The sequence below is a fragment of the Alternaria novae-zelandiae genome, assembly GCF_023758075.1.
Source record: "Alternaria novae-zelandiae strain BMP 2774 chromosome Unknown scaffold_21, whole genome shotgun sequence".
Classification (NCBI taxonomy): domain Eukaryota; kingdom Fungi; phylum Ascomycota; class Dothideomycetes; order Pleosporales; family Pleosporaceae; genus Alternaria; species Alternaria novae-zelandiae.
In genome coordinates this window covers 663163-688673 of record NW_026056981.1, presented here as the reverse complement: position 1 = coordinate 688673, position 25511 = coordinate 663163, and the positions used below count along the sequence as shown (strand labels likewise).

Sequence of the window (25511 nt, the reverse complement as noted above, 5' to 3'; positions counted from 1 at the left end):
GTAGTCGCTAGGCTGCTGTGGAAGCTACCCCAGCATCGCTCGTCCGTCCCTTGAGTTCTTTTAGTACCCTCGCTGCGATCGCGACGGCATCTTCAGGGAGACCTGTATATCGTAAGCGACTATCGCCGAAACTGCACTTCCGAAGCGCACGACTTACCAGCAACTCTCGCGACCTTCAACGCATGGCTCTCGCGATTAACACCCTTCCTCAACCGATGCACGTATGAGAACTTGCCGTCTGGCTCTTCAAGGACATCATTGCAGTAGCAGCCCAACTTCTCAAAGTCCTTTGTCATATCCGTGAGCGCGTGGAAGTGCGTTGCGAAAAGTGTTCGGCATTGGTTGACGTGGTAGAGGTGGTGGAGGCAGGCGTATCCTACCGCGATACCATCCTCGGGTGTGGTTCCCCGCCCAACCTCATCCATGATGACAAACGAGCGAGGCGTAGCCTCTTTGAGGATCTGGGCTGTTTCCAGCATTTCGACCATGAATGTGGACTGATCTTGGTACAAGTTGTCAGCTGAGCCGACGCGACTGAAAATCTTGTCGACTAGCCCGATCTCCGCATACTCCGCTGGGACGAAAGATCCAGTCTGCGCTAAGATAGAGATAAGTGCGTTTTGGCGCAGGTATGTACTCTTTCCCGCCATATTCGGACCGGTGATGAGCCAGATACGCTCTCCATCGCCGAGTTGGCAGTCGTTGGGGGCGAACCTGCGGCCTTGTTCGCTGAGGCCGGCTTCGACGACAGGATGTCGACCACCGACGATGTTATGCGATGGCTCTGCACTCAGTATAGGTCTGATGAGATCTTTCTCCACCGCGAGTGTAGCAAAGGCGCATGCGACATCAAGCTCATCGAGCACAGCGGCGTTACGTCTAAGTTTCACAAGGTTCTGGACGACACCTTCGCGCAGCTCACCGAGAACACGTTGTTCTTCTGATCGGATCCGGAATCGTGTCTCGTCCATTTGCGCGCCCAGTGAAGTCCACTCCGGGATTTGGAACGAGCGGGTAGACTTGCTGCTACTCAAGCTTCTTGGATAAAAGGTAGTAGCGCGAGCTGCGTCCTTGCCCTTAACGTGAGCAATGTGCGCGAGGTTCGGAGTCCACTTCAACACCAAGCTTTCTGTACCCATCTTTTGACGCATCTCTTGTTCCAGGCTTGCCTTTGCTTCTGTCATCTTGTCCAAGCTCTTGTGAAGGCGTTCAAGTGTCGTACTGGCATTGCGCTTCATGATATGAACATCTTCCCGTCCATCGGTCGCACTCTTGAAGCTCCCAGTGATCATGGTAAGTTTCGGCTGAACGCGCTTCGGTAAGCTCTTCAGATCTTCTTCTCCAGCCTCGCGACCGATCACATCCTGGGCCAAATCGGACATCTCTTCCGCCTCTTCGTTCTCCATGCGGTGGTACTCGGAGAGACCGTCTTCGTCGATCGCATGCTGTATGCGGTTTGCGAGTTCAAGCGGTTGCGCTAGATCAAATCGACGCTCTAACATCGAAATGCACTGTCGTCTTCGGGTATCCGATGTGGCTGGAGCTATGTCGACTGGAACAGAGTTCCTCGAAGTTGCGTGCTCGTGAAGGACGTCCACTATGCTGGAGGTGACAAGGATGGTCTTCGACAGCTCCATAAGGTCATCCGCGTCGCCGCGGCCATATGTGAACTTGGTGACCAATCGTAAAGAGTCGAAAGTTTGCTCCAAGAGTAAGATGATGTCCTGACGGAGTTGCGGGTACTGTATGGTCTCCTCTACGAGGTCAAGTCGATCGTTGATAGTTGATAACGACATTGATGGCGCCGCTCGGATGTGTTAGCGATGGATCGGATTCACTGGTGTGCTGCTACTTACACAAGCGTTCCGTAAGCAGTCTGGTACCGCTTTTGGTGACCGTCTTCTTGAGTGCATGTAGCAAGCTTCCTTCATAAGTACCCTCGCGAATGGTGTTTCGGATCTCTAGCGCTCTCAAACTGTTCTTATCAATACTCATGTACTCCTCGGCTTGATGTCGCACTGGCGCGCGCAGTCGTGTCCGTGAACCAAGCAGTTGATGCTTGACGTAATTTAACAACGAGCCTCCTGCTGCGACTTCACCGGGAGTGAAGTTGGCCGTGTTAAAGTCTTCCACGACGTCTTCCAACATCGGTATCCAGTCGTCGATAGTGAGCGGCTTTTCTGAGGGTTCCTGGAATGTGATGACATGTCCGTCTTCTTGCATGATCGAAGCGATACGTGAGTGATCCTGTTCTTGAAAGATGCTGTCTAGTACAATTTCTCGGGGTTTGATACGGGCTACCGCGGACGGCAAGGATGCGATATCTGTGCTCTGAGTAAGAAAGTCGCCACTTGACAGATCAATCCAGGCCAGGCCGACCTCCGTACGGGGTAAGTTGAGAACAGAGGAGACACTCGAACTGCCAGGACTCTCCTTCACAGCCTTTTCCTGCGTGAGCACTTCGGGATTGACATAGATGCTGAGGAGATAGTTGTTCTCCCATGGGTCCATGAAATGCTCATCGATCAGTGTACCTGGTGTCACGATACGCGATACTCTCCTTGTATACTGTGGCTCTCCCTTTGCCTTTGTCGGAGCATCGTTTTGATACTCGTCACTAATAGCGACATGTTTGTTGAGGTCTTGGACGAGAATCTTCAGGTACCGGTCCAGTTGGTATGCGGGGAAGCCTGCCTGACGGTGTCAGTTTCATGATAGGTCGCCGGATTGAACTACTGACCATAGAGACGGCGGGCTTCTTGCTACCTCTTGAAACCTTCCTCTTGGACTTTTTGATGTTCAGCAAGGGCGCAAATTCGTCCGCATGCTCGAAGTATAGCTGCAGCCTGTATTAGCTCGGGACATGTCGCACAACCTGCATGCTTGCCTCATAGAAGCCACCGACACGTGTGACTAGCACGCAGTGACTGAACTTGAGCATGTTGTTGCGCACTTGCTGTAACAGCGGAGGGTATTCCGGTTCGGCATCATCTTGGGGTGGTAGTGCCTCGGCCTCCAGAGGTCCTTGTTGGAGGTCGTCAAGTGTCACGGCAGACTTCCTTTTTGCGCCACGACATTGCGACACCGGGAAGCATGCTTGACCGACGAATGGTGTTGCACGTGGTTTCGCGATCGGACGCGTCAAGCTTGAGAGTGGGCGGACAGAAGCGGCATTGCAAACCCTCCGGCTGAGCTGATGTGAAGCTCTTCGGCACGCCAGATCTTGACGCGTTAAACATCGGACATGTCTGGAGAGCATCCTCGGATGAAATTGGCGTCAGGGAGATGTGGGGATAGCGCGGTGGTAGAGATGCAGGAACGCGTCTCGATGCGGTTAGCGCCCAATCCGCACACGCGGGGTATCCGGAGCTTCAACAAAGTTACGACGCCGATGTCATTGACGTTCGACGTTTACACCATCCACAAACAATGGCACCCCAATTCGAGCCCATGAAGAATGACCTCATTCTGCGCACAGCACGAGGTCAATAGCCTTGATCGGCCAGCAACGTACAGTACATTGACACTCAACAGGCGAGAAGGTCGAGCGCCCACCGATATGGGTGATGCGCCAAGGTAAGATACATCGTGATGAAACCTCGCCCATGCTGACAGCATATAGCCGGACGCTACCTGCCGGAATATCACGAGGCGAAAGGCAAGAACGACTTCTTCGAATGCTGCCGCAGCCCCGAAATCGCCTCCACTCTCACCCTCCAGCCCATTGAGCGCTACGAAGGCCTCATCGATGCCGCCATCATCTTCTCCGACATCCTCGTTATTCCGCAAGCGATGGGAATGGAGGTCATAATGGTGGATAAGAAGGGCCCCCATTTCCCCGAGCCGCTGCAAACGCCAGAGGACAAGCAGTACAAGGAGGTTCTTGAGAGGAAGGTGGATGTTGCCGAATCGTTGGACTATGTTTACAAGGCCATCACCATGACTAGGCAAAAGCTGGCAGGAAGAGTGCCGCTGATTGGCTTCTGTGGCGCGCCCTGGACATTGCTGTGCTACATGGTCGAAGGCGGTGGCAGCAAGATGTTCATCCAGACCAAGACATGGATCTACAAGTACCCCGAGGAGAGCAAAGCGCTGCTGCAGAAGATTGCCGAGCTTTGCGTGGAGTACCTGGCTCTTCAAGTTCAGGCTGGTGCACAGGTACGTGGCATTGCCAAAACACATCGGTCCGATGCTGACTGTCGCAGATGATCCAAGTCTTCGATTCCTGGGCAGGAGAGCTATCGCCAACCTCCTTCAAAACCTTCGCTCTGCCATATCTCAACTACATCGCCGACAACCTGCCCACACGTCTCCAATCCAAGGGCCTCGAGCCAGTTCCTATGACCGTCTTCGCGAAAGGCGCATGGTACGCCTTGTCGGATCTTTGCGACACCAAGTACAACACAATCGGTCTCGATTGGCTACATGCGCCGGCGGAAGCATACAAGATTGCGCAGGCAAAGGGCAAGGTGCTTCAAGGTAATGCGGACCCGGGTGTCTTGTACGGTACCAGGGAGTCTATTACAAAGGTGGTAGAGGAGATGGTCGCTGGGTTTGGTGGCGGTAAGCAGGGGTGGATCGCCAACCTTGGACACGGTAAGTCAAGCCATGGGTCATATGACGTGCCGCATCGTGCTAACAGCTCGCAGGTATCACACCGTTCGTCAAGCCAGACGACCTGAAGTTCTACTTTGAAGAGATCCACAGATTAACGAAAGCCTAAGGTTGTATTGGCGGTTTGACATAGCTATATAACCGTCCCGAAACAGCTTTCCAAGCATTCCCAGTCTCTGATGATTTTGATCACTCTCATTTGACGGCCGTCACGTGGTGCGCACTAACCTACCTAGGTAGGTCGCTTACCTTCCGCTCTCCCCCGCCAAGCACTACCTACGACCATCAGCAAGCAATTTCGCGTCTCGTCCAAAATCGCCAATACGGTCAGCAGGACCAAGTCAGAGATGCTGCCTAGGAACAAGAAGTCAAAGCTCCCACGCCGAGTGATCCGCCGGTCGCGGAAATCCAGCCCCAAAATGTTAGTCAAGCCGTACACAGCGTTCAAGCCACCCCCATTTAACGGCGAGAATTAGTGAACAGCCCGATATCCACAACACTCACTGCGACATCATCGAATCGCCGCTCCTTCGCCTCCCTCCCGAGCTAAGACACATGATCTTCCCGCTCGCACTCGATCACGGGACAATCCGTCCCAAGATCGGAAAGACCTGGCTGGAGCCCAAGTTGAAAAACTACCCAATACGAGAGCGATTCGGCCTGCTATTCACCTGCCGACAAATCTACGCGGAAACTGCTCTCCTGCCATACAGGCTCAACACATTTGTTGTCGGGGGCCACGACCCCATTGTAAATCTCAAGACTTTCTTGGGTAGGCGCTCTGAGGCTCAGAGGTATGTGATGGACAAGGTGCAGTTTTACCATGACGAAGAACCGCGGGCGGCGACGGCGTGGGTGGAGATGATTGCTAATCATGAGATTGATCCGGTTTGGTGGGCATGGTGAGGTTGCGCTGCTTCACGGATTGGAAGTTGTTTCGATCAAGCTACAATGGGTGAGCCTGGATACCTTCGGTGTGCTCTTGAAGGGTAGGAAATAACAGGGGTTACCGTAGACCTTCACGCCTTACTTTCGGATCCCCAGCCATTCACAAATTAGACATCGATGACCTCCTCACTACGTGATCAATACATCTCAGCTCATTGCTAGAGCAATGTAGATCTCAAGGGTGATTCCCTGCTTGGCTCGAAGGAGCCTTTTTGAGGAGTCTTCACTCGCTGCCTGGCGTGATGTACGTTACGGATATAATCACGCTAATCACTCACCCTTATTACCTCCAGTTGAACTCTCAATCTGTGTCAGCTAACGCTGCAGCCACAGCGAATTCCACCAGAATGGCGACTCGCGCACAACGGAAGGAGTGGTTAGAGAAAAGCATGAATCCTTTATGTCAAAGGCCGCTGACGCGAACGGACATGTAAGTTACATTGCAGGATACGATTGGCAGAATTAACACACAGCCTCGAGCTCCGAGCGCAATGCAGCCGCCTCGCCCCTCCTCCGCCTGCCCCCCGAGCTACGAAATTCGATCTTCGCCTACGCCCTCTACCACGAGAGATTCATTCTCGGTCCCCCAGACTCATGCGGCTATGTGGTCAAGTCGCGTGACAAGAATTTACTCAGCCTTCTCTACGTTTGTCGTCAGATCTATTCCGAAACGGCATTCCTGCCGTATAAGCTAAACAGCTTCGAGATCTGCCGAAGCAGTCCCGTCAGCTTAGTCGCGTTCCTCAAGCGACGGACGGCTACTCAGATAGAGCTCATGCAGGATGTTATTAGGAGATGGAAGTACATCAAGACGCGTTGGGAGCGCAGATGGCTCTTCTATAGGCGTATGTCTGCGACTGAATGGGTATCATGTTTGAGTACGCGAGGGGATCCGTCCTCCGTCTATTGGCTTGACTGGAAACCCGGATCTTAGCGGGGGGTTTTCTGGGGGGAAAGTGCGGTGCTTGGAAATTTCTCATGGAAGTGAAGGGGTCATAGTTGCCTCCCCCTGGCGTCGTGCTTGACGCACTGACGTAGTGTATATATCTACAGTTTCTACCCTGTTCCATCACTCTCTCGTTTTGTCTCCAACATACGCATCCGCTCCAGTGACCAAGATTTCAGCCTCGATTACAGCATGTCGAGTCCGAAGAAGCACTCCGAGGGCGCCAAATCTGATCTCGCGCCTGGCACCAACCCGATTATCAACAATTTGTAAGTCAATTGCCGCGGTCAAGGGAATGAGGACTGACACATAGCGACAGCGTCGATCCCACTCCCGACTACAGTACTGCGCTTACGACTGCCTCTCATCCGGCCACTACCCGGGACGAGATGTGAGTTCGCCACAGATAAGACGAAGTAACGGTGACTGACAGAAGACAACAGTGCCAAGCGCAACGCAGACTCCCTTCTCCTTCGCCTCCCCGCCGAACTTCGCAACAACATCTTTGCCCTTGCCCTCACTCAGGGAGATATCAAGTGGAACTACGGCGCCTGGCTCAAGAACAAGAACTCGGTCAACCTTCTCTACGTTTGTCGGCAGACTTATGTAGAGACTGCCCTTCTCCCCTACTCACTGAACACATTTTCATGTATAAAGATCCACACAATCTCCTTGTACAAGTTTCTGAAGTGCCGAACGCCTGCGCAAAGGGCGGCTATGCTAGCAGTGCCACGCGAATACCCGTATAATAGCGGTAGGAAGCTGGTGTTCTCGGCGGCTGAATGGATGGCCATGTGTCAGGCTGGGTTGGAGTGACGTGATGGCTGAATTGGAGATTTTTTAATTCTGTCCTCCCAGCTACGAGGCCTCACGAGTCCTAAGAGCCATCTAGGGCACGGTAGAAGCTCCGAGTATTTCCAAACAATGGCAAGATTGCATCTCAATGAGCGGTCCTTTTATTCGTGTCGAGTAATACTACTCAAGTTGCTTCACTTCTTGTCACTTCGTACCTAGCGCACTGACCCAAACAGTATATACTCTATTCTGGTTTTACTTCCATTGCCTCATGCTCCTCCCCTGATCTTAAATATTCGCCCTTGAACTCGCCAAATCAGAGTCCGACTTCAGTATGTCAACCTCGAAAACGCAGCGCACTAAGTATGGGACGACGAACCGCTTGAATGGACGTCGAGACGACATGTTCGTCAAAGCCTTCTATAATTCAACACTGTCAGCTAACAGGTCTTGCTAGCACCGAGCGCAACGCCACCTCATCCCCACTCCTCCGTCTTCCCCCCGAGATCCGCAACCACATCTTCTCTCTCGCCCTCAATCACGGCTACATCCCGATAATCTTTCCAGAGCGCTCTCATCGTTGGAAGATTAAACGAGCTGAACGCCGAGGCTTCGAATATCGCTACCACTACAAGCAATTCTGCAACATCTTCTACAACCCCATCAGCTTCTCGGCGAGGTCTTGTTCCTTCAAGCTGAAAAAGCGCCCAGTCCGCAATTCCAAGCGTCTCAACCACCTCAAGCGGCCCGTCAACCTCCTGTTCGTGTGTCGCCAAATTCACGCCGAGACCGCACTGCTTCCGTACAAAGTCAATACATGGGTGATCGAATTGAACAGGCCCTGGGAGAGGATAAGAGAAGGCTATGAGCGGTACTATTGGCATGATCCAATGCACTTCGTCGAGCAATTGACCGCAATCCAGAGGGAGGTCATGGAGAATGTATGGTCCGTTGACGAGTTTGGAGGCAAACATACGGTGTACATGGGGTCTGCGAAAGTATGGATGGAGCGTTGGTTGCCAGGGCCGAGACCTTGCGTCCTTGAGAGTATGGAATGTGAGGACACGAAGATATTTCTGTTGCCACGAGGTGGCGGTTGACAAGGTGCATTGGTCGCGCCTTCTCGCGGGTACGCCCGAAGTGGGACTAGCTTCGTAATCACCTTCAGTAGCGCAATGACTAGACCCTTGTTCTCACTCCCTAGGTCCCATGCTTCTTCTCTTCTACTACCTTGAACTCTTAATCCTCTTGAACCAACTTCATAGCGGTCACTAGTGACGTCAAAACCAATATGTCGGCACCAGAGGAGCAGTCAGAGAGTGATCGCGATCAAATGTAAGTTCCTCGCGTTCACGAATTAGGATGACTTATACTGACACGTCCCTTTAGCACCCAGCAAAACGCCAAATCACCTCTTCTGCGTCTTCCTGCCGAGCTCCGCAACCAGATCTTTGCCCTTGCCCTCACACAGCCCATCATTGAGATCTTCTGGTCTAGGGCGCGCTGGAGGTTCATGTTTTCCGAGGATTGTCGGCCAGACTACGTTCGACAACCGCTCAACCTCCTCTTCGTGTGTCGACAAACCCATGCTGAGACTGCCACTCTTCCCTACAAGCTTAATACATTTGCTGTCGATTTCGTTTACCAGCGTGATCCTCCGAAGAACTTTCTTTATCAGAGGACAGTGGAGCAGAGGGAAGTGATGTGGGCAGTGTCAGCGAGCGAAACCCAAACACTGGAAAAGCTGGAAAGCCTATGTCCGCAACGAGATGGATGGCTTCTATGGAAGCTGAGGCTTTCGTGCTTTATACTTGGAAACGAGGTGAGATGGAGGCTTGACTGCGCCGCGATTCTCCAGTTGTGAGAGCGAGTGGATGCATGCGTCTCATTATCTATTTGTCTATGCAACAAGAGGTTTAATACAGCTAATTTCAATCCCTGCGAGTATGTTTTTGAGATGTAGAGCTACTTGTCCCGTGCACCTGCCTTGTGCGACCTGCGCACTGACTGCAAACATATACCCTTTCGTTTTCAGTCCTCTCCTATGCCTACACCTACGTCTGTGGTTCGCGCTGCAACACCCACTACCAGAGCTGACGCCGACATGAATTCAGCGAAGCAGTCGGAAGAAGCGCGCGCGCACATGTAGGTCACAAAGTAAGCCAGTCTCTTGGGAGCAGGTGGTAATCAGTGACTGCAGTACTCAACACAATGCTACCGCCTCCCCGCTCCTCCGTCTGCCCGCAGAGATCCGCAACATGATCTTCGCCTACACCCTCAGTCACGGCGACATCGAGCTGAAGGTCATTCCCAGGATAATCAACGGACCCAGTCCTAAGGGCTGCTGGAAGCATCGCAACTGGGCAAATCCTTTCGACATTAGTCTCCTCTACGCCTGTCGTCAGATTTACTTCGAGACCGCGCTACTTCCATACGAGCTGAATGTCTTTGTGGTTTTCGGGAACGACAGCGCGTTCCAGGACTTCTTTGCACACCGGACATTGGCACAGGTTGGCGCTTTGGCGAGAGTGCGAAGGCAACCGGACACGCGTTTGGGAGCGCGACCTGCGACTGAATGGTTGGAGAGACTTCGCGTTTGCAGCGCGAGGACATGGACGAGGACATGAAATCGAGACTAGGGCTTAGTATGGTAGATGAAAGGCTATATACAGTTGGGCACCGTCTCCACGTCGACATTGCATCTCATCATATACGCCTTCTTGGTCGTGAATTTAGTCGTCCAGAACTGCCTTTCCAAATTCTCTCTTACTTGCAGTGAAGCAGCTAAGTAAGTAAGAAGAACTGCAGCCCTCACCTTTACCTATCCTTAGCGGTCATCGACTAGCGCACTAGGGAGCAACTACATATGCCTCTGTTCCCAGACCTTCTTTCTCTTCTACACTCACTTCTCCATCCCAGTCAGCTACCTGATATTAACACCAAGTTCAGCATGTCGACCCACGTCAAGCAGCAGCAAGACACCAGCTCCAGCATGCTCTCCGACGAAATGCGCCCAGAGGAGATGCAGATCGCAGAGGAGCTCAAGATCAAGGCCTTGCGAGAAGAGAAACGACTGAGCGAGATGTAAGTCGACCTCAGATGAGAATGCGTTGACCAGCGCTAACTCAGTTCTCCGAATAGTACCTACCTCAACGCAACAACCTCGCCTCTCCTCCTCCTCCCAGCCGAGATCAGAAACATGGTTTTCGCGTTTGCTCTCGGTCAGCAATATCTCGTGATCAATAACAAGGGGACCCTAGTCACCAGAGGAGTTCCAGTTCATCTCCCCAGACTCCTCTACGTCTGTCGCCAAATCTACGCTGAGACAGCACTTCTTCCATACGCACTCAATATCTTCGCCATCTGGGACCTTTCAGTGTACCCCCTGCCGACATGGGGCTCCTCCAAACTATACGCATTTCTGGAGCGTCGAACACCAGCTCAGATCGAGGCAATGACGGAGGTGATGAGGGTTGGTTACGCTGAGGAGAATGGGAGACCTGCAACTGAGTGGATGAAGACTGAATACGATGCGTTCATGGGGACTGAATTCGATAATTAGAGCGTGGATATCGCGAACCAGTGGCTTCGGGTAGGACGGCGACCATGAAGGCGAGGGTGATGCATCTCCCACTCGAGTTCTGGATTGCCATCTCTTTCTAGTGGGTTCTGTTTCAATTTATCTATAGCAGCGGAGCGGTGTAGCGTGGGCGCAAAAGACGTCTCAGTCACCTTCACCTGCCATTCTTGACTAGCGCGCTTGCCAAAATTGATTCATTTTTGTTTCTCGTTTGCTCAAAATCTTCTTCCCTTCTACACCCACCTCCTAGTCTCCGTCAACGACATGAACATCACAGACGACCACGGTTCTACCGAGGCCTTGCCCAAAGCGCAACCAGAAGGCATCACGCAGCAAGAGACCATGAAGCAACGCTCGGATGAGATGTGAGCTAGCTATAAACGAGATCTATGTTAGTCATACTAACAACCCTCCTCCAGCACTTGCCTCAACGCGACAAATTCACCCCTCCTTCTGCTCCCCGCAGAGATCCGTAACATAATCTTCGAGTACGCCATGTACCATGGCACCATTAGCCTGGGAGAACCATTCGACTGCGACTCATGCACTGTCGGACCTGAGCACCGTCATGTTGAACCTCTGCTCTTTGTCTGCCGCCAGATCCTCTCAGAGGTCGCCATTCTACCCTACAAACTTAACATTTTCTGCTTCAATTGCAATTGCTTTTCCAATCTCATCGACCTCCTCAAGCAGCGAACGCCAGAGCAACTTGAACTCATGGTGGAGGTGAGGTGCAAGTACAGTTACGACCGCCGAGTGCACGTGGACTCTGCGGCTAGATGGATAGAGCGTTGGGAGGAATGGTTGGACTAGAAGCTTGAAGATGAGTCAGAGCATATTGGGCTGAGGTAGTGAGGACGAAAGCGATAGTAGACACAAGGTGTGGTGTCAATCTGACGTCGTCGCCATAGCAGGCGCACACGACACACTCTTCTTCCGGTGTATCTGTACATAGTGCGCTTCCCCACAATAGCGTTATCCAAGTTCTCTATAGCAGTCTGATGGTGCAATGCGAAATTAGAAGTCCGGCCATCCACCTTCTCCTACTCATTTCGACTAGCGCGCTGACTAGTCAATACATCCCAGCGTTCTTGTTCCAACGCTCCTTCCCTTCTACACTCACCTCGCAGCCACCCCTCCCCACCAACGAGCCGCACACAAAAGACAGCTCTAGTATGTCTGTCTCCACAATGCAACCAGACGCCGAGCCTAGAATCGCGCATCGAACTGATCGCTCGGACGAGATGTAAGCCAGTGTCTGCCTCAGATGAAGCCACCGCGACTGACTGTCAAAGCTTCGAGCGCAATGCAACGACCTCACCTCTACTCCTACTACCTGCGGGAGTCCGAAACATGATCTTCGCCCTCGCCATGTCCAACTCCACCATAACCGTAGCCTACACCGTCGACATCCACAACCAGAGTATCCCCTGCAAAGAACTCTACCCCCCGCGACCCTACCCATCCGCCTCTCTACTCTTCGTCTGCCGGCAAATTTACTCCGAGGTCGCCATACTACCATACTTACTCAACAAGTTCGTAGTTTTAACAACGCGTTTAAAAGACCTTCAAGTCTTTCTGGATCGGCGGACACAGGAGCAAGTTGAGCTTATGCGGGATGTGAGTTGGGAGTTTAATCTTCCAAATAGCAACACGGCTGCTATGGAATCTTCGTATTGTGCGAAGTGTTGGCTGGAGTGGTTGAAGAATTACACAAACAATTCTTGATAATGTCACGCAACAAGAAATCCCGGTCACCAAATTGCGCGACATCTTCATAGCCAGTTAACGCTGTATGTGACATTGCTCCATCCGCCCGCTGCGATGATGTTCAACCTAAGGTGTCTCCTCGGTCTTACTAGTAATCAAACTTCATGACCTACATACCCCCCTACCCCCCTACCCACCCCAAACCTTACATGTCATAATGAGCGACTTCACACGTCAAACCATCACGTCAAGCCATCACATCAACCATCACATCAATCATCTACTTGCCCTCATCATAAACAGTATCACAAACCCATCGCATTTGCATTACCATCTCAATTCACCCACCACAACCCCACATTTATACCAAAACCATGCCATTGTCCAGGCTGACTGACCTGTCTAAAGCAACGCCGGCAACAAGCCACAAAGACTATAATGATGCCTTTGCTTACAGAAAGTAAAAGAAGGGAAAACACAAACTCTCTTTGGTATCGCAGAAGCCTCATATCACGAAGCTAACAGTGTCGAAAACCTCCATGGAATGCAAGAACTCCTCCACGCCGTCTCCTTCCTCTACACCTCATACCTCATACTCGCATTCATGCATCGTAAAATCATGCTAACTCCATCTCCATCCCACTCAGGAATCTCTACTACACACCTCTTACTGAGACGCACACTGCACGCGCTCAGCCCCCGGATGCATATCATCATCATCATCCTCCATCCCACCCATACCCCTCGCGCGCTGTCCCTCACCACCCGCATCAACATCCTCGAGCGTAAAGTCCTCAGTCATAGCATCAGCCGGCGGCATAGACTCCGGTACCTTTCGGGGCGGCAGCACAGACTCCAGCGCGCGAATCTGTTCGGGGGACATGGGCCCACCGTCCTCGTTGTTACCGAGGCGCTCGGGGAACTTGACGTCGAACTGGATGTACAAGTTGCCAAAGTCGTGGTGGCGGTACGACGGCATGCCTTGGCCGCGGATGACCTTGACTTCGCCGGGGGAAATGCATTCGCCGGGGATGATGTCGACGGTTAACCAGCGCTCGTCGAGGTGCTCGATGTGGATCTGGCCGCCGGCCAGCGCGGTCAGGAGATCGATTTCGGCGTGGTAGAAGAGGTCGTCGTCTTTGCGTTGGAAGCGCGCGTGTGGTTTCTGCTCGATTTCGAAAACAACGTCGCCGGGTTCTACGCCGGGCAGTTGGTCACCCTCGCCTCGGAACTCGATCTTGTGGCCGGACTTGACGCCGCGATCGACGTGGACGTGGAGGACCTTGCGCTCGATTATCGTCTTCTTGCCGTTGCACTGCTTGCAGCGGTCCTTGTCGCGGATGATTTCTCCTTCGCCCTGGCAGTCTGGGCACACGGTCTGGAAGCGCTGGATCATGGGTCCCATCTGGCGCATCATGTGCTTCATACCGCGGCCGTCGCAGCCAGCGCACTTCTTGACGGCGCCGTCCTTACCGCCCGCGCCGTGGCACTTGGGGCAGATGACGGATTTCTGTAGGGCGAGCTTGGATACCTTGCCGCGGTAGACATCTTCGAGCGAGACCTTGTGGACGTGCGAGATTGTGCGCGCCTTCTTGGGTCCTTGTTCGCGTCCGCCGCCCATGCCGCCGCCAAACATGCCTCCGAAGGGACCGCCGCCGCCGCCGAAGAACTGTGCGAATAGGTCCTCGGCTGCCATGCCGCCACCGCCGCCCATGCCGCCTTGCTCGAGTCCTTCCTCGCCATATTGGTCGTATATTTGGCGCTTCTGCGGGTCTGAGAGAACTTCGTATGCGTGGGAGAGGTCCTTGAACTTGTCGGCGGCCTCGGGGTTGTGGGCGTTCTTATCGGGATGCCACTTGAGCGCTCCCTTCTTGTACGCCGTCTTTAGTTGTGACTCGGCGCAGTCTGGCGCTACCTGTGGATTGTTAGTCTTCTGGCCTTGAGCTGTTCGTGGAGATGATTGTGCTTACCCCCAGGATATCGTAGAACTTTGTGTCTTTGACCATGGTCGCGGTTCGTGGTTGTGTGTTAGAGCCGTAGACGAGGGGCTAGCGGGGTCGTAAAAGTCGGGTTGAGGGGCAATATAGAAAGGTCTCTGGCTTGATATGTGGAGAGCGCGAGTCGCGGTGTCGGAGAGTTCTTAAATCAAGTCAGCGTCAAGTCTCGGGGGGCCAGAAGTCGCAGTAGTCGCCCGGTTGCAGCTCAGCCTCGCAGGTGAAAGAAGGCGCGGGTAACTCGTCGAAGTGCTGACACAATGAGAGAAAAGGCGCTTACCTAAAGTCGCCGCGGGGATTCTTCGCGGTCGAGAAGTAAAGAGAACGGGTATCTGACTCGGAGGCAAGGTGCGTGTTCACAGTGTATATTGGGTGCGTGGGAGGGCGACGCTTGTCGACTTAAAAGTAGTAACCGGGATGTTGCAAATGCACCGGCTGCGCCGAGCGAGAGAAGATTCCAAACAATTCCATGCCCTTCCACGCTGCCTCGCCAGCCCAAGATTGCCTGAATCCGCTCGTCTGCCTGCCCAAACTACGCAGCAGGCTCCACTCTCTCGAATGTCACTGCGAAATCCAATATTCACTATCTCAATGTCTGCAAATGGCGTGAGAACATGCGTTTGCCATTGCGCATTGCTTGGGAAGCTTCGATGGAGGCACGCTATGACCGCTTTTGGCCGAGCCAATCAGCGGAGGGGCGATCAGGCAGGGCTCTTATCGCCGAAGATTGGCGAAGTTCCGGGTGCCGGAAGGGGACCCTTCTTTTGCCTTGCGCCATCGCGCAGCTTCGCCTCAGCCACATGGAGAATTTGATCGCGAGTAAGGCCGAGAAGACGCCTCAGGCAGAACGTCAAGGCAGCAGCAGTACATACAGTACATTGCACACAACAAGCGGGAAAGCAGAGCCCCGCCTAGATGTACGTCAGCAGCCTGTAATAACATCAGTAGTACCGTCAAGCGTTCTCATCAGCAGTTTGGATTATCGTGAACCAATTATCGTCTACTATTCTTGCTCTTCTACTCTGCATAATTCACTCCTGACTGTACTCCTCATCTCTGGGTTTCATCCTCTCAAGCCCTTCGCAGTACAGAATGACATCATAGCCTAGTCAACTATCATCAGCCCAGCAGTCCAGATCCTCATGCACCAAGTAGTCCATACCAATATCCTCAACTGATCTATTTTCTACGTCTAACGTCCATTGGCACTTTTCCTAACACCCGCTACCGTCCCCGTCCCCCAAAAACCCCCCAACCCCCCAGAACCTCTCTCTCCCCCCAAAACAACCAACTCCCCTCCTCACCCTCGCCATACTTGCCCAATCCTTCTCTCCTCCCCCTCTCCCCCAACTCACCCCACCTCATCAAAAGATTGCCATCAAGCACGCCCCTCGCTCCAGTCCCCGCATCCCACCCGCCATCACCCGTCGCCTCGCTGCCCATTCGAAACGCGCGCGGATTGAGCGAGCACGGCGAGTCGAGCGTATTAGCGAGGTAAGCCGTGAGATTGGAGAGGCGGCGGTAGGAATCCTCGGTTAGCGGGGTGAGCAGGGCGAGGGTGCCGGATTGTGTTGTGTGCAGGATTTGGTGGAGGGGTTGTATAGTGGATGGTGGGGAGGGGGTTGTGGTGTCCATGTCGTCTTCGTCGGTGGCGGGGTTGGCGTTGGATGTGAAGGCGTCGGTTGTGGAAGGGAGGGATAGGTGGGATTGGACGAGGTGGAGGGAGGTGGGGAAGTGGCCGGTGTGGAAGGTGGATTTGTGGAGGAGGCGGGAGCCGGCTTCGGATTTGGGGTCTGTGAGGTTGATGTGTTAGTTGACTGTTTGGGTGTGTAGGTCTAGAGGTGAGGATGGGAGACGTACTATCTGGATCGAATTGCAGGACTTGCAGGTTCATGTCCGCATCTGCGACGATGAGGTGAAGTTGTTGGTCAAAGGGCAGGAAGTCGACCGCGATGGTTTCTAGATTATGCTTTGAGCGGGAGAAGAGAGACATCTTGTAAGGTTCTTCCTGCTGTGGTATTAGCATTGCATCCGATACGGCTTTGTTACTGTAATCGCAGGAAGACTTACTGTGTATCCCGTGAACCAGACACCCCGGTACGCATCAGCCATGGCCAGCATACCTGTCCCGGGCAAGTTTTTCAAGTCGCTGACGTAGCATTGCATGTCCATGAACGCGACTGGCAGCAAGGTGCCGTCTTCCTTGAGACCTCGGACCATGCACTTCTGTCCCTGGGCCATGATCATGAAACCTTGGGTACCCAGTCCAGAGATGGCGGAGACCGCGCCCTTGACCTCATCCTTGACGATGAGCTTGAGGCGCTTGTTGGTCTCCGGACGATCTGGCTCCGGTACTACGGTGATGACTTCGAAGATACGGATGCAACCCTTAGTTGCGAGATCTTCGCCGTGGACGATCGAGGTGCCGACTGCGATGAGGTCTTTGCGCTGGTGTGTTACTTCGCTGACTTCGAGGTTGAGTGTTTCAATGCAGAGAATAACTTCCTGGGGATCCAGAATATGTGTGTCGATGATGGTCCAGGACTTCTCGTCTAGTAGTTTGAGAACGCCACGCTCAATCTTGGGCTTGAAGCTCATGTCCTCCTTGGGCAGTTCGTAGTGATATGTCTCGCTGGGGTCCAGTTGGTACTCTTCGAACTGGCCCGTTCCAACAACGTATAACCCTGCCGGGTGGTAGGCAAGGGAGTGCACCTCCGCATCCATTGGCATGCGTCGTGTTGCCCATCCGAGGTGACCGTAGTGTGTTTGAGGCGGAAGTTGGGAGATGCGCAATGTGTCGGTAGAATCGAGGTATGCGAACCCGCGCTGGCAGTTCGATGTGTGGAATGATGTGAGACCCTTGACGGGCTTTCCGCTAAGCCCAATGACGCGTGGTGCGCTTGATGATTCCTTGAAGATGAACGCCGGAGTTGTGCCTCGTTGAAAGACAGTGCTGTAGCCGCAGATATCACCGACCGCTAAGAGTGTACTTTCGAACCCTTGGTCTTCGGAACCTGCATCCTCGATATATCTTGGTATGTGTTGTTGCGACAGCTTGACCCATCGCAGGTTTTGGGTCCAGAGTTCCGAAGTAGATCGTGATGGAGAATGGAAGGCCTTGTAGATGACGAGATTATCGCTGGAAGTGCGGATCTGAATATCGTTAGTCGCTAGAGTAACATGATTCTGATATAGTATCTTACGATCAAATGAGGAGACTTTGTAGTCGCGTCGCCCAAATCAGCCGCCAGAATCTCAGTGATGGTAGCTTTGATCGCACTCCGCTTAGGAACATAATCCATCGCTAGTACTGGCGGCAAGAAGCTCAACGCCTCAGCAACGTAACACGGCTTTTCCATGTCAGACATGGCAAACACGCGAAGACCACCTTCTGGTGTCAGGAGAAAGGCGAAGACTTCCGTGAAGCTGGACGACTTGAACAGACTGGCCGAGAGCCATGTTGTCCCCGTCAGCCCAGTCGCTTCAACATCTTCAAGCTCTCCATCACCGGTAGCCTTGAAGATCTTGACACTGGAGTCCTCGCGCAGGATGAGTAGGTATGGGTCTGCGAAACTGGCGTTGATGACGTTGATCTCGTTTCCGCCCTCTTCGTCTTCCATAGGTAGGATTTGGTCCATATTAAGTTCTATCGAACGATGTTAGTCTGAGAAGGCGGATAATGTAGACGATGTGGCTTACCCGAATCGTACGTCCTGACCTCTGTCCGCATGACCTGGACAACCTTTGTGCCAGCGGCCAACACACCCACAAAGAGAGTTGAGCCTTCTTCACGCTCAAAATCGCCCTTGTCGGTTTCAGTCAGCTCGTTGCCGTTGACCTCGTATACCACAGTAGTCTCAGTGCCGTCATCAATGGTTTTGGAGACAACCAGGTACTGGTCATAGTCAACATCAGTAGCCATGTTGGCTTCAGTGTCTTCGCCAAACGCAGCAGTCACATCTCCCGGGGCTTGCTTTCGAGCATGTACAGCCCAGACGCCATGGGCCGAAGGAAGCTCCTTGGTCGCGATACTGACAGGGTGAAGTTCGCGGTCAAGAGCGGTGATGGCTCCAGCCGACCCTCTACCTGTGGATAGCATGATCTCGCCCTTGTTCAAGGAGTCGGTGACCTTGCCAGGATGGAGGACGGCAGTCTTGATCGGCGCTATACTCGGCAAGACGTCGTGTATCCTGAAGGTGTAGGTGCCGGGCGCAGTGGGCTGGGATACAGCTGCGGTGGTCTTTTGAACCGCCGGAGCTGTATCGTTGTAGAGATCGTCTTCCATATCATCCATATCCTCCTCGTCAGACATGTCCTCGTCGCCATCCGAATCAGCATTCGTCTGCTTGCGTCGCAGTTGAGTGGATGAGCCAGTCCAGCCTAGCATTACTGACTCGCCGTCCTCGCTTCCAACGAACAGTCGCCCTCTGCCGAGATTGCTTGTACATGAAGCGGCAGCTTTGAGGATTTGACCTCCATGGTCTTGGGAGACAGTCTGAATAGTCATTCCAGACACAGTACGGCCGTCGAGAGTGAATGTCAGGATAAGGATGCGCCCGCTGTTGAGCACGATTATCACATCACCCGTGTCCTGCGATAACAGCTCGACTTGGCATCCTTCCAATTGGAGGGCCAGATCTGACTGGTCGCTGAGCGGGAACGATGTACAAGCCTTGGCAAACTCGTTGACAGCCACGCCGTTCGTCTTTCCTCCCTGGTCGACGTGTATGATCTCGTTTCCTCCTACCAACAGAGCACCGCCAATGGGAGAGGGTAGCGGTACAACTCTCGTAATGTCGTAGGGCAGTCCGGTGACTGAGAGGAGCGTAGTGGAGGCCTTTTGTTCGAGATCGAGGGTGAAGACGGAGTAGGTGAGGATGTCTTTGCGGTGGGCGAGTAATGACGGGGCGGTGGCTCGCGAGGCAGCGACTATGCCAAAGGTGGGTTCGCGGTACTCGTGCAGGAAGGCGAGGTGGACGGGGTGTGTAAGGGTAGGGTCGAGGTTGGTGAGTGGGAGGACGAAGGAGGAGGAATACGGCGTCTTGTGCTCGCCATCCGCTTGCTCAGCCTTGGTCTCCTTGGGAGCCTCAGCATCGGAATCATAGTCATCTTCGACGAGATCACGCTGGCGAAAGGGCAGAATGGCGAGGTTGTGGGTGCCGAACTTGAGGGCGGCGCATCTGCTGCTGGGGTCTGCCGTCAAGAAGTTGTACGTGTCTTTGAGATCAGCGGACCAAGGAGCAATGCCGGGCAAGTCTGGGTTCTCATAGTAGTGTATTGATATTGTATGGAGGTTGTACGTCTCCGGGTCCCACTCCACCAAACTGAGCTTCGCATCCCGAAACGCCACCAGCAGCGCCTCGCCCTTTGACTTTGTGTTGAGCGCTTTCACGCGCGCCAGCGATATGACGGTGCCGGCGAGGGGGAACTCGCCCACCAGCACCAGCTTGGCCGTGCTCTCGGTGCGCTGCAACGGCACGTCGGCCGCCTCTGTGTCGAGGTTGGCCGCGGCATTCTCCGACTCGTTTCCTCCGCCCGGGGTGACTTCGGTCGTGGTCGCCTTGAGCTCGAAGATCTGGAGCAGCGAGTTCTTTGCGACGACTAGGTTGTTTGACCTAGAGTGCACGAAGGGCAGGCTGATGGCATGGCTGACGGCGGTGGGCGGGGCTATCTCAGTGTAGCACTGCATGGTGGTGGTCCAAGGTCGCTGCCACACTTCTCATGGCAGTCGTGCGTGGGTGGGGCGGGATAGCTCAGCGCGAATTCAATGTTCGTGGTGTTGACCGAGGTCGCGTCAAAGAGCTCATGCGCGATTCTGTCTAGCGTGTTGTGTTGGAGCTCCAGCCCGGGAAGGTGCGACCCACGCTAGCTGTTCTGGGCAGGATCGAAGCAGGGTTCTGGCCGCTAGACGTCATTCCAAACATCGGCGGCTTCTACCTGGAATCCCCTCTTCTCTCCCCCAGCGATAGCAACTGCTGTCCACGGGTATCAACATGGCGCTGATACAGACCTCTCTCATCTGGGTCGCCTACGCCGTCGCCGTGGGAATCCTCTTCCTCATCGCGTCCACATTCGTCTATGTCTACCAGAAGCCGCGCGATCGCGCTGCCGCCGTTACCATTGTCTGCATCTTCACCACTCTTGCGCTGCTCGCAACCGTCCTCCTCATTCCCGTCGACGTCGCTCTCGTCTCGTCTACCTCGCGATCCAGTCTAGGCCGCAAGAAGGATTGGGCAACCCCGGAGAAGGTCGATAGCATTGTCTACACTCTGCGCATCGTCTACTACACGCTCTACTCGCTCGATGCGCTTCTCTGTCTTCTCGTCATTCCCTTTACCTACTTCTGGTACGAGGAATACGATGAGGATGCGGCCGAGCATGGCGAGCAGACCGCTGGCCAGCGCATTTGGGGTGCTCTCAAGTGGACTCTCGGCTTCCTCATCTTTGTAGTCGCAATCTTCCTTGTCGGTTTCTTCGTGCCCTTTGCGAAGCAGGCCAAGGATGACAAGCGTCTGGACCTCGACTACTTCAAGCATCTTCTCTCGGAGAACCGTAAGCAGCGACTTCTATTGTTTGTTGACATTGGCTAACTCCATTAGATGGCGAACGCGCTCTATCCTTTGGCCTCGGCTTCCTCATCACCGTCGGAACCGTCCTCTTCGTGCTCTACACCGGCGCTGGTATGGCCCTCCTCCCCGTCGCCATGATCAAGTCCGCGCCGTCCGTTTCAGCCCCCACGCTCGCCGCGAACACCGCGTCTCAACTCGAGAACAATCGTGAGCGCCAGAGGCAGCTTGAAGGACGCAACGAAGGCAGCGAAGGCGGACTGGACAGCAGGGACAGACGCGAATTGGAAGCGCTTGTCCGCGAAGAACGCACCCTCATCCGTCGCGAGCGCCTCGCTGCCGAGTCCAGCGGCGAGGACCGCCATTGGATCGTCAAAGCCTGGATCAAGACCGAAGCCTTCTTCCGCCCGCTCAAGCTCATCGGCGGCCTCATCCTGATGGTCTTCGCCCTCGTCATCTTCGCCAGCATGCTCATCACCGGCATCGACAAGGCCAAGAACTCCATCTGCGGCGCCCACTGCGGCTACATCCTCGGCCACATCAACATCTTCCAGCCGCTCAACTACATCCTCGTCAAGTCCGCCAAGGTCTTCCCCATCGACTATGTTATGTTCCTTCTCCTTGTCCTCTTCTTCTTCTCCGCCTCCGTTGTCGGTATCGCGACCGCTGGTATCCGCTTCCTGTGGATCACCATCTTCAAGATCCGCAAGGGACATACTTCGCCCCAGGCACTTCTCATGGCTACCGTCCTCCTCACCCTCATCACCCTCGCAATCAACTACTCCGTCGCCATGGTCGTCGCACCCCAATACGCAACCTGGGGCCCACAAACCTACTGCGACATGAAAACCAACAGCCTAGACGAACAGCCCGATTGCACTGAGCACAAGGATCTCATCAAGGCTTGCAGCGAACTCGCCACCAACCCTGCTGCTCAACAAGTTTGCACACCTTCCGTCCTCAGCACCTTCATCAACCGCGTCACCATCAACTTCCCCTTCTTCGGCGTCGTCCTCTTCTGGGCTCAGTTCGCCTTCTTGGGTGTTTACCTCATCGTCTTCTTGACTACGCTGTTCAAGGCGCCTAGTCTGGACCAGGAACAGATTGATCGTGATCTTGAGGAGGAAGAGGAGGAGGGTCTGCTGGCTAGCACGGGACGTAGGTTTGGGGCTGCGTGGAGTGATGTTACTGGAAGGGCTAGGAAGCCTGCGGGCTATGGTGCGACGGATAGGGATGAGAGGATTCAGTAAGTGGTGGTGTGATCATGTCTCAAAAGTGGGTGTAAATTGTATTTCGAGGTATGGAAGGTAATTCGCTATGGGATATGCGTGGGATAGTATGTATGTCTTTTGGTCTCTTTTTGTTTCGGTTCAAGTATTTTGCATTTCTCTAGCTGTCTTGTCTCTTTAGTTCGTACGATACCTCATTTTGGCGTTTAGCAAGTTTGCAAATACACAATGAACCTTCGGCCCAAACTGAATCTCACCGTTCACCGTTCATTTTCATCGCTTGGCGCTCAAGACGCCTCTTCTTACAACCAGCCCGACGGTCTCCTCCACCCTTCTATCTCCCTCCTGCCACTCCTCTACCTCTTGTTCACACATACTTTGTCCTCCCATCAGACCACCAAGCTCAGATCACCATGGCCAAGCGCAAGCGCGCCTTGAAGTCTCCGCCCACCTCCCTACCGGCCAAGGAGGAACGCCCCAAGGACCCGCAGGATCCGACTACCGCTCTACGGAGAGCTCTACCCGATCAAGATCATCCAGCCCAGGAAGTTCGTCAAGATGTTCCTCAAAGTCCATGTCCTCGCGACCTGATGTACGTTATTCATCCTGATGAATGCATACGTGACTAACAGTGTGTTGTAGCAGCATGTCAAACGCCGCAAACTCGCCTTTGCTTCGTCTTCCGGCTGAGATCAGGAACATGATCTTCACCTACGTCTATGCCGACAAGACATATGTGTTTCGAGAAGATCTTGAGGCAAAGGCAACCGGTACTTGTCGTCGTGAGGATGATGAATCGCAATCTGAATTGAAGGGAGAAGCCTGCCTATCGTTTGTCTGTCGTCAACTCAATGCCGAAACGTCTCTACTTCCGTACAAACTTGGGGTGTTTCGGTTCAACGTCGTTGCAAAGAATAGAGGGTATCTTGGGCTATGGATGTTGGAAGATTTCGTAGGAGAAAGGACAGACCAGCAATTCGATGCCATTGCTCAGCTAACAATCGAGCAATGGTCTGACGAGGGCCGTAAAGACTGGGAGCGAACTATGTCTGCTGCAAACTGGCTCGCCACGATGAAGGAAATTGCGGACTGTGCTGATCAGATGAATTCCTGAGGAGTCCGGGATCGCGAGTAGTTTGACGTCTATTATACTGGTCCATCTGGTATCAACGGGCGGGTTTGGCCGTCCTGGGATAACGTTTGGCAGTCTCATTGCAATTGTCAGCTCGGTACGGCTTTCGTATTCCAGGTAATCCGGCACTATTCCTGAAATATTGCGCAGGTCAGCCGTTGTAGCAGTGGTGTCTTTGTATCTAGTGACGTCACCTGTTTACATGTGACTTTCTGATATGGAAGCTGCGGCTCTTATGACGGCCGGCTCAGATTAGAAGTCACTCTCATTTTGATTGGTCGGCTCAGCTTGGCTGATCTTCTCGACCCTTGCTTCTGTTGTACCCTTCACTTTTACCCCGTTCCCATCAAAATTCCAAGCTGAAGTCAACATGGCCAAGCGAAAGCGCCCACCGACCCCTCCCGCTACCACGCAGTCTGCGAAAGCAGCGCGAGACGACAGGGCATCGCGTCGCGCAGCTGCTCAAGACATTCGCGACCAAGCTCGTCGGGCTCAGATGTAAGATGCAGCACTCGTTTTAGCAACGTAGCTAACAGAATTTAGCACCACGCTCAATGCTGTCAACTCGCCTCTGCTTCGACTCCCGGCTGAGATTAGGAACATGATCTTCGCCCACGTCTATACAGGCATATTCTACTTCTTTGACGAAGGTCCTACGACGAAGCCCTCCGATGAATATTGCTTTATGGCCGTCGATCGGTGGCTTGAGCAGCGGCCACAGGACAAAATACATCTCACCTGTCGGCAGATGCATGCTGAAACCGCTCTATTACCCTATTCGCTTGGTAGCTTCCGATTTGAGGGCGAAACGTCGGCATTCCGAGGGCTGTGGGTTTTGAAAAGGTTTCTGGGAAGGCGAACGAGTGAGCAGATCGATGCGATGGCTAACGTCAAGCTCACTGAGTGGTCAGAAGCGTTGGGTTGCTATTGGTACCAACAAAACACTGCTGCATACTGGGTCGCCAAGTTGGAAGTTTTCTCAGCCTCTTACGCCAAGATGACCCCAATGGAACGCTACAGGTTCGATGTCTCTTCTTTCGGACCATCTGGTGGTCGTGTGACGCTTCCATAGACCAGATAGTTCCTTTCTTCATAAGCGTTCCTGTATCTATTCGCTGAGACGACTGTACCCTCTCCGGTCACTGCAACAAGTCAAATTCCATCATCTTGTTCAGGTCATGAGTGCACATCGCCTATCCACAGCCGGCTGTCGGATCTCGAAGGTGAGATGACCGCGTATTTGAAACGGCCAACATATATCGAAATCTGCCTTTACCTTGAGTATCCAGCATGCGTCGCTCCTTCGCTACTGTATAAGTAGCGGTAGCTCTCCCTCTTCTCTTCTCTTCTTTCTTTGCCTTTTCCCATCACCTTTCTACTTCCCTTCTTCCGATTCCACAAGCGCACGCCATGGACCGCGGCAAAAAGCGCGCTCTGTCCCCTTCGGCCGTCGCCTTGGCTAAGAAGCAGAAGCTCGACGGGGATTCCAATGACAACCGTATAATTCAAGAGGCTATGGCTCGGATCCGTGCTCGGCATCGTTCTGAGACTGAGCGCGACGAGATGTAAGTACCATATTCCCCGATTGATGGATCTTCAGCTAAAGATATTGTATAGCCACAAGTCTAACGCCATCAACTCTCCTCTACTCCGCCTTCCAGCCGAGTTAAGAAACATGATCTTTGGTTGGGTCTACTACGATGTCCTTTACATTCTTTCCGAATACTATCGGTCATATGAAAACGTTGTCTATATGCACGTCGATGACTGTCCCGGATCCTACACACCTCACGATCTCGGCCTTCTTCTTGTATGTCGCCAGATCTACGCTGAGACAGCTTTGCTGCCATACAGCCTTGGATCATTTTATGTCTGGGCCGAATTTCTAGACATCGACGAACAGGTGTACGCTCTTGACAGGTTTCTGAAGGCGAGGACACAGGAGCAGATTGGCGCCATCTTATCCTTGAAGTTCGACGAATTCCACAAAGTAAGTC

The 25511-nt window shown here is 53.4% G+C and overlaps 7 protein-coding genes across 7 annotated transcripts; 4 read left to right on the top strand and 3 right to left on the bottom strand.

The window, feature by feature from the left end:
• Nucleotides 1-7: 7 nt before the first annotated feature.
• On the bottom strand, nt 8-2881 carry J4E88_008992 (uncharacterized protein; the record flags this gene model as incomplete). Its single annotated transcript, XM_049402599.1, has 5 exons — nt 8-102; nt 158-1807; nt 1857-2694; nt 2741-2839; nt 2873-2881. The coding sequence occupies 5 exons, from the start codon at nt 2879-2881 to the stop codon at nt 8-10; spliced, it is 2691 nt and encodes an 896-aa protein (XP_049251836.1).
• Nucleotides 2882-3429: 548 nt separating this feature from the next.
• HEM12 (Uroporphyrinogen decarboxylase in heme biosynthesis) lies at nt 3430-4723 on the top strand (the record flags this gene model as incomplete). The annotated part of the gene is made up of 5 exons (XM_049402598.1): nt 3430-3484; nt 3535-3576; nt 3623-4158; nt 4206-4596; nt 4650-4723. 5 exons carry the CDS (start codon nt 3430-3432, stop codon nt 4721-4723), a joined length of 1098 nt encoding a protein of 365 aa, XP_049251835.1.
• An 842-nt stretch (nt 4724-5565) lies between these two features.
• J4E88_008990 (uncharacterized protein) lies at nt 5566-7145 on the top strand (the record flags this gene model as incomplete). Its single annotated transcript, XM_049402597.1, has 5 exons — nt 5566-5569; nt 6036-6407; nt 6681-6777; nt 6952-7096; nt 7119-7145. 5 exons carry the CDS (start codon nt 5566-5568, stop codon nt 7143-7145), a joined length of 645 nt encoding a protein of 214 aa, XP_049251834.1.
• A 1449-nt stretch (nt 7146-8594) lies between these two features.
• On the top strand, nt 8595-10865 carry J4E88_008989 (uncharacterized protein; the record flags this gene model as incomplete). Its single annotated transcript, XM_049402596.1, has 5 exons — nt 8595-8638; nt 8693-8952; nt 9551-9813; nt 10227-10387; nt 10445-10865. 5 exons carry the CDS (start codon nt 8595-8597, stop codon nt 10863-10865), a joined length of 1149 nt encoding a protein of 382 aa, XP_049251833.1.
• Nucleotides 10866-13260: 2395 nt separating this feature from the next.
• Nucleotides 13261-14599, bottom strand: J4E88_008988 (uncharacterized protein; the record flags this gene model as incomplete). The annotated part of the gene is made up of 2 exons (XM_049402595.1): nt 13261-14508; nt 14564-14599. The coding sequence occupies 2 exons, from the start codon at nt 14597-14599 to the stop codon at nt 13261-13263; spliced, it is 1284 nt and encodes a 427-aa protein (XP_049251832.1).
• A 1212-nt stretch (nt 14600-15811) lies between these two features.
• CFT1 (mRNA cleavage and polyadenylation factor subunit) lies at nt 15812-20276 on the bottom strand (the record flags this gene model as incomplete). The annotated part of the gene is made up of 6 exons (XM_049402594.1): nt 15812-16380; nt 16448-16595; nt 16658-17740; nt 17791-18233; nt 18287-20202; nt 20272-20276. The coding sequence occupies 6 exons, from the start codon at nt 20274-20276 to the stop codon at nt 15812-15814; spliced, it is 4164 nt and encodes a 1387-aa protein (XP_049251831.1).
• Nucleotides 20277-20580: 304 nt separating this feature from the next.
• On the top strand, nt 20581-22403 carry J4E88_008986 (uncharacterized protein; the record flags this gene model as incomplete). Its single annotated transcript, XM_049402593.1, has 2 exons — nt 20581-21139; nt 21187-22403. 2 exons carry the CDS (start codon nt 20581-20583, stop codon nt 22401-22403), a joined length of 1776 nt encoding a protein of 591 aa, XP_049251830.1.
• Between the last annotated feature and the right edge of the window lie 3108 nt (nt 22404-25511).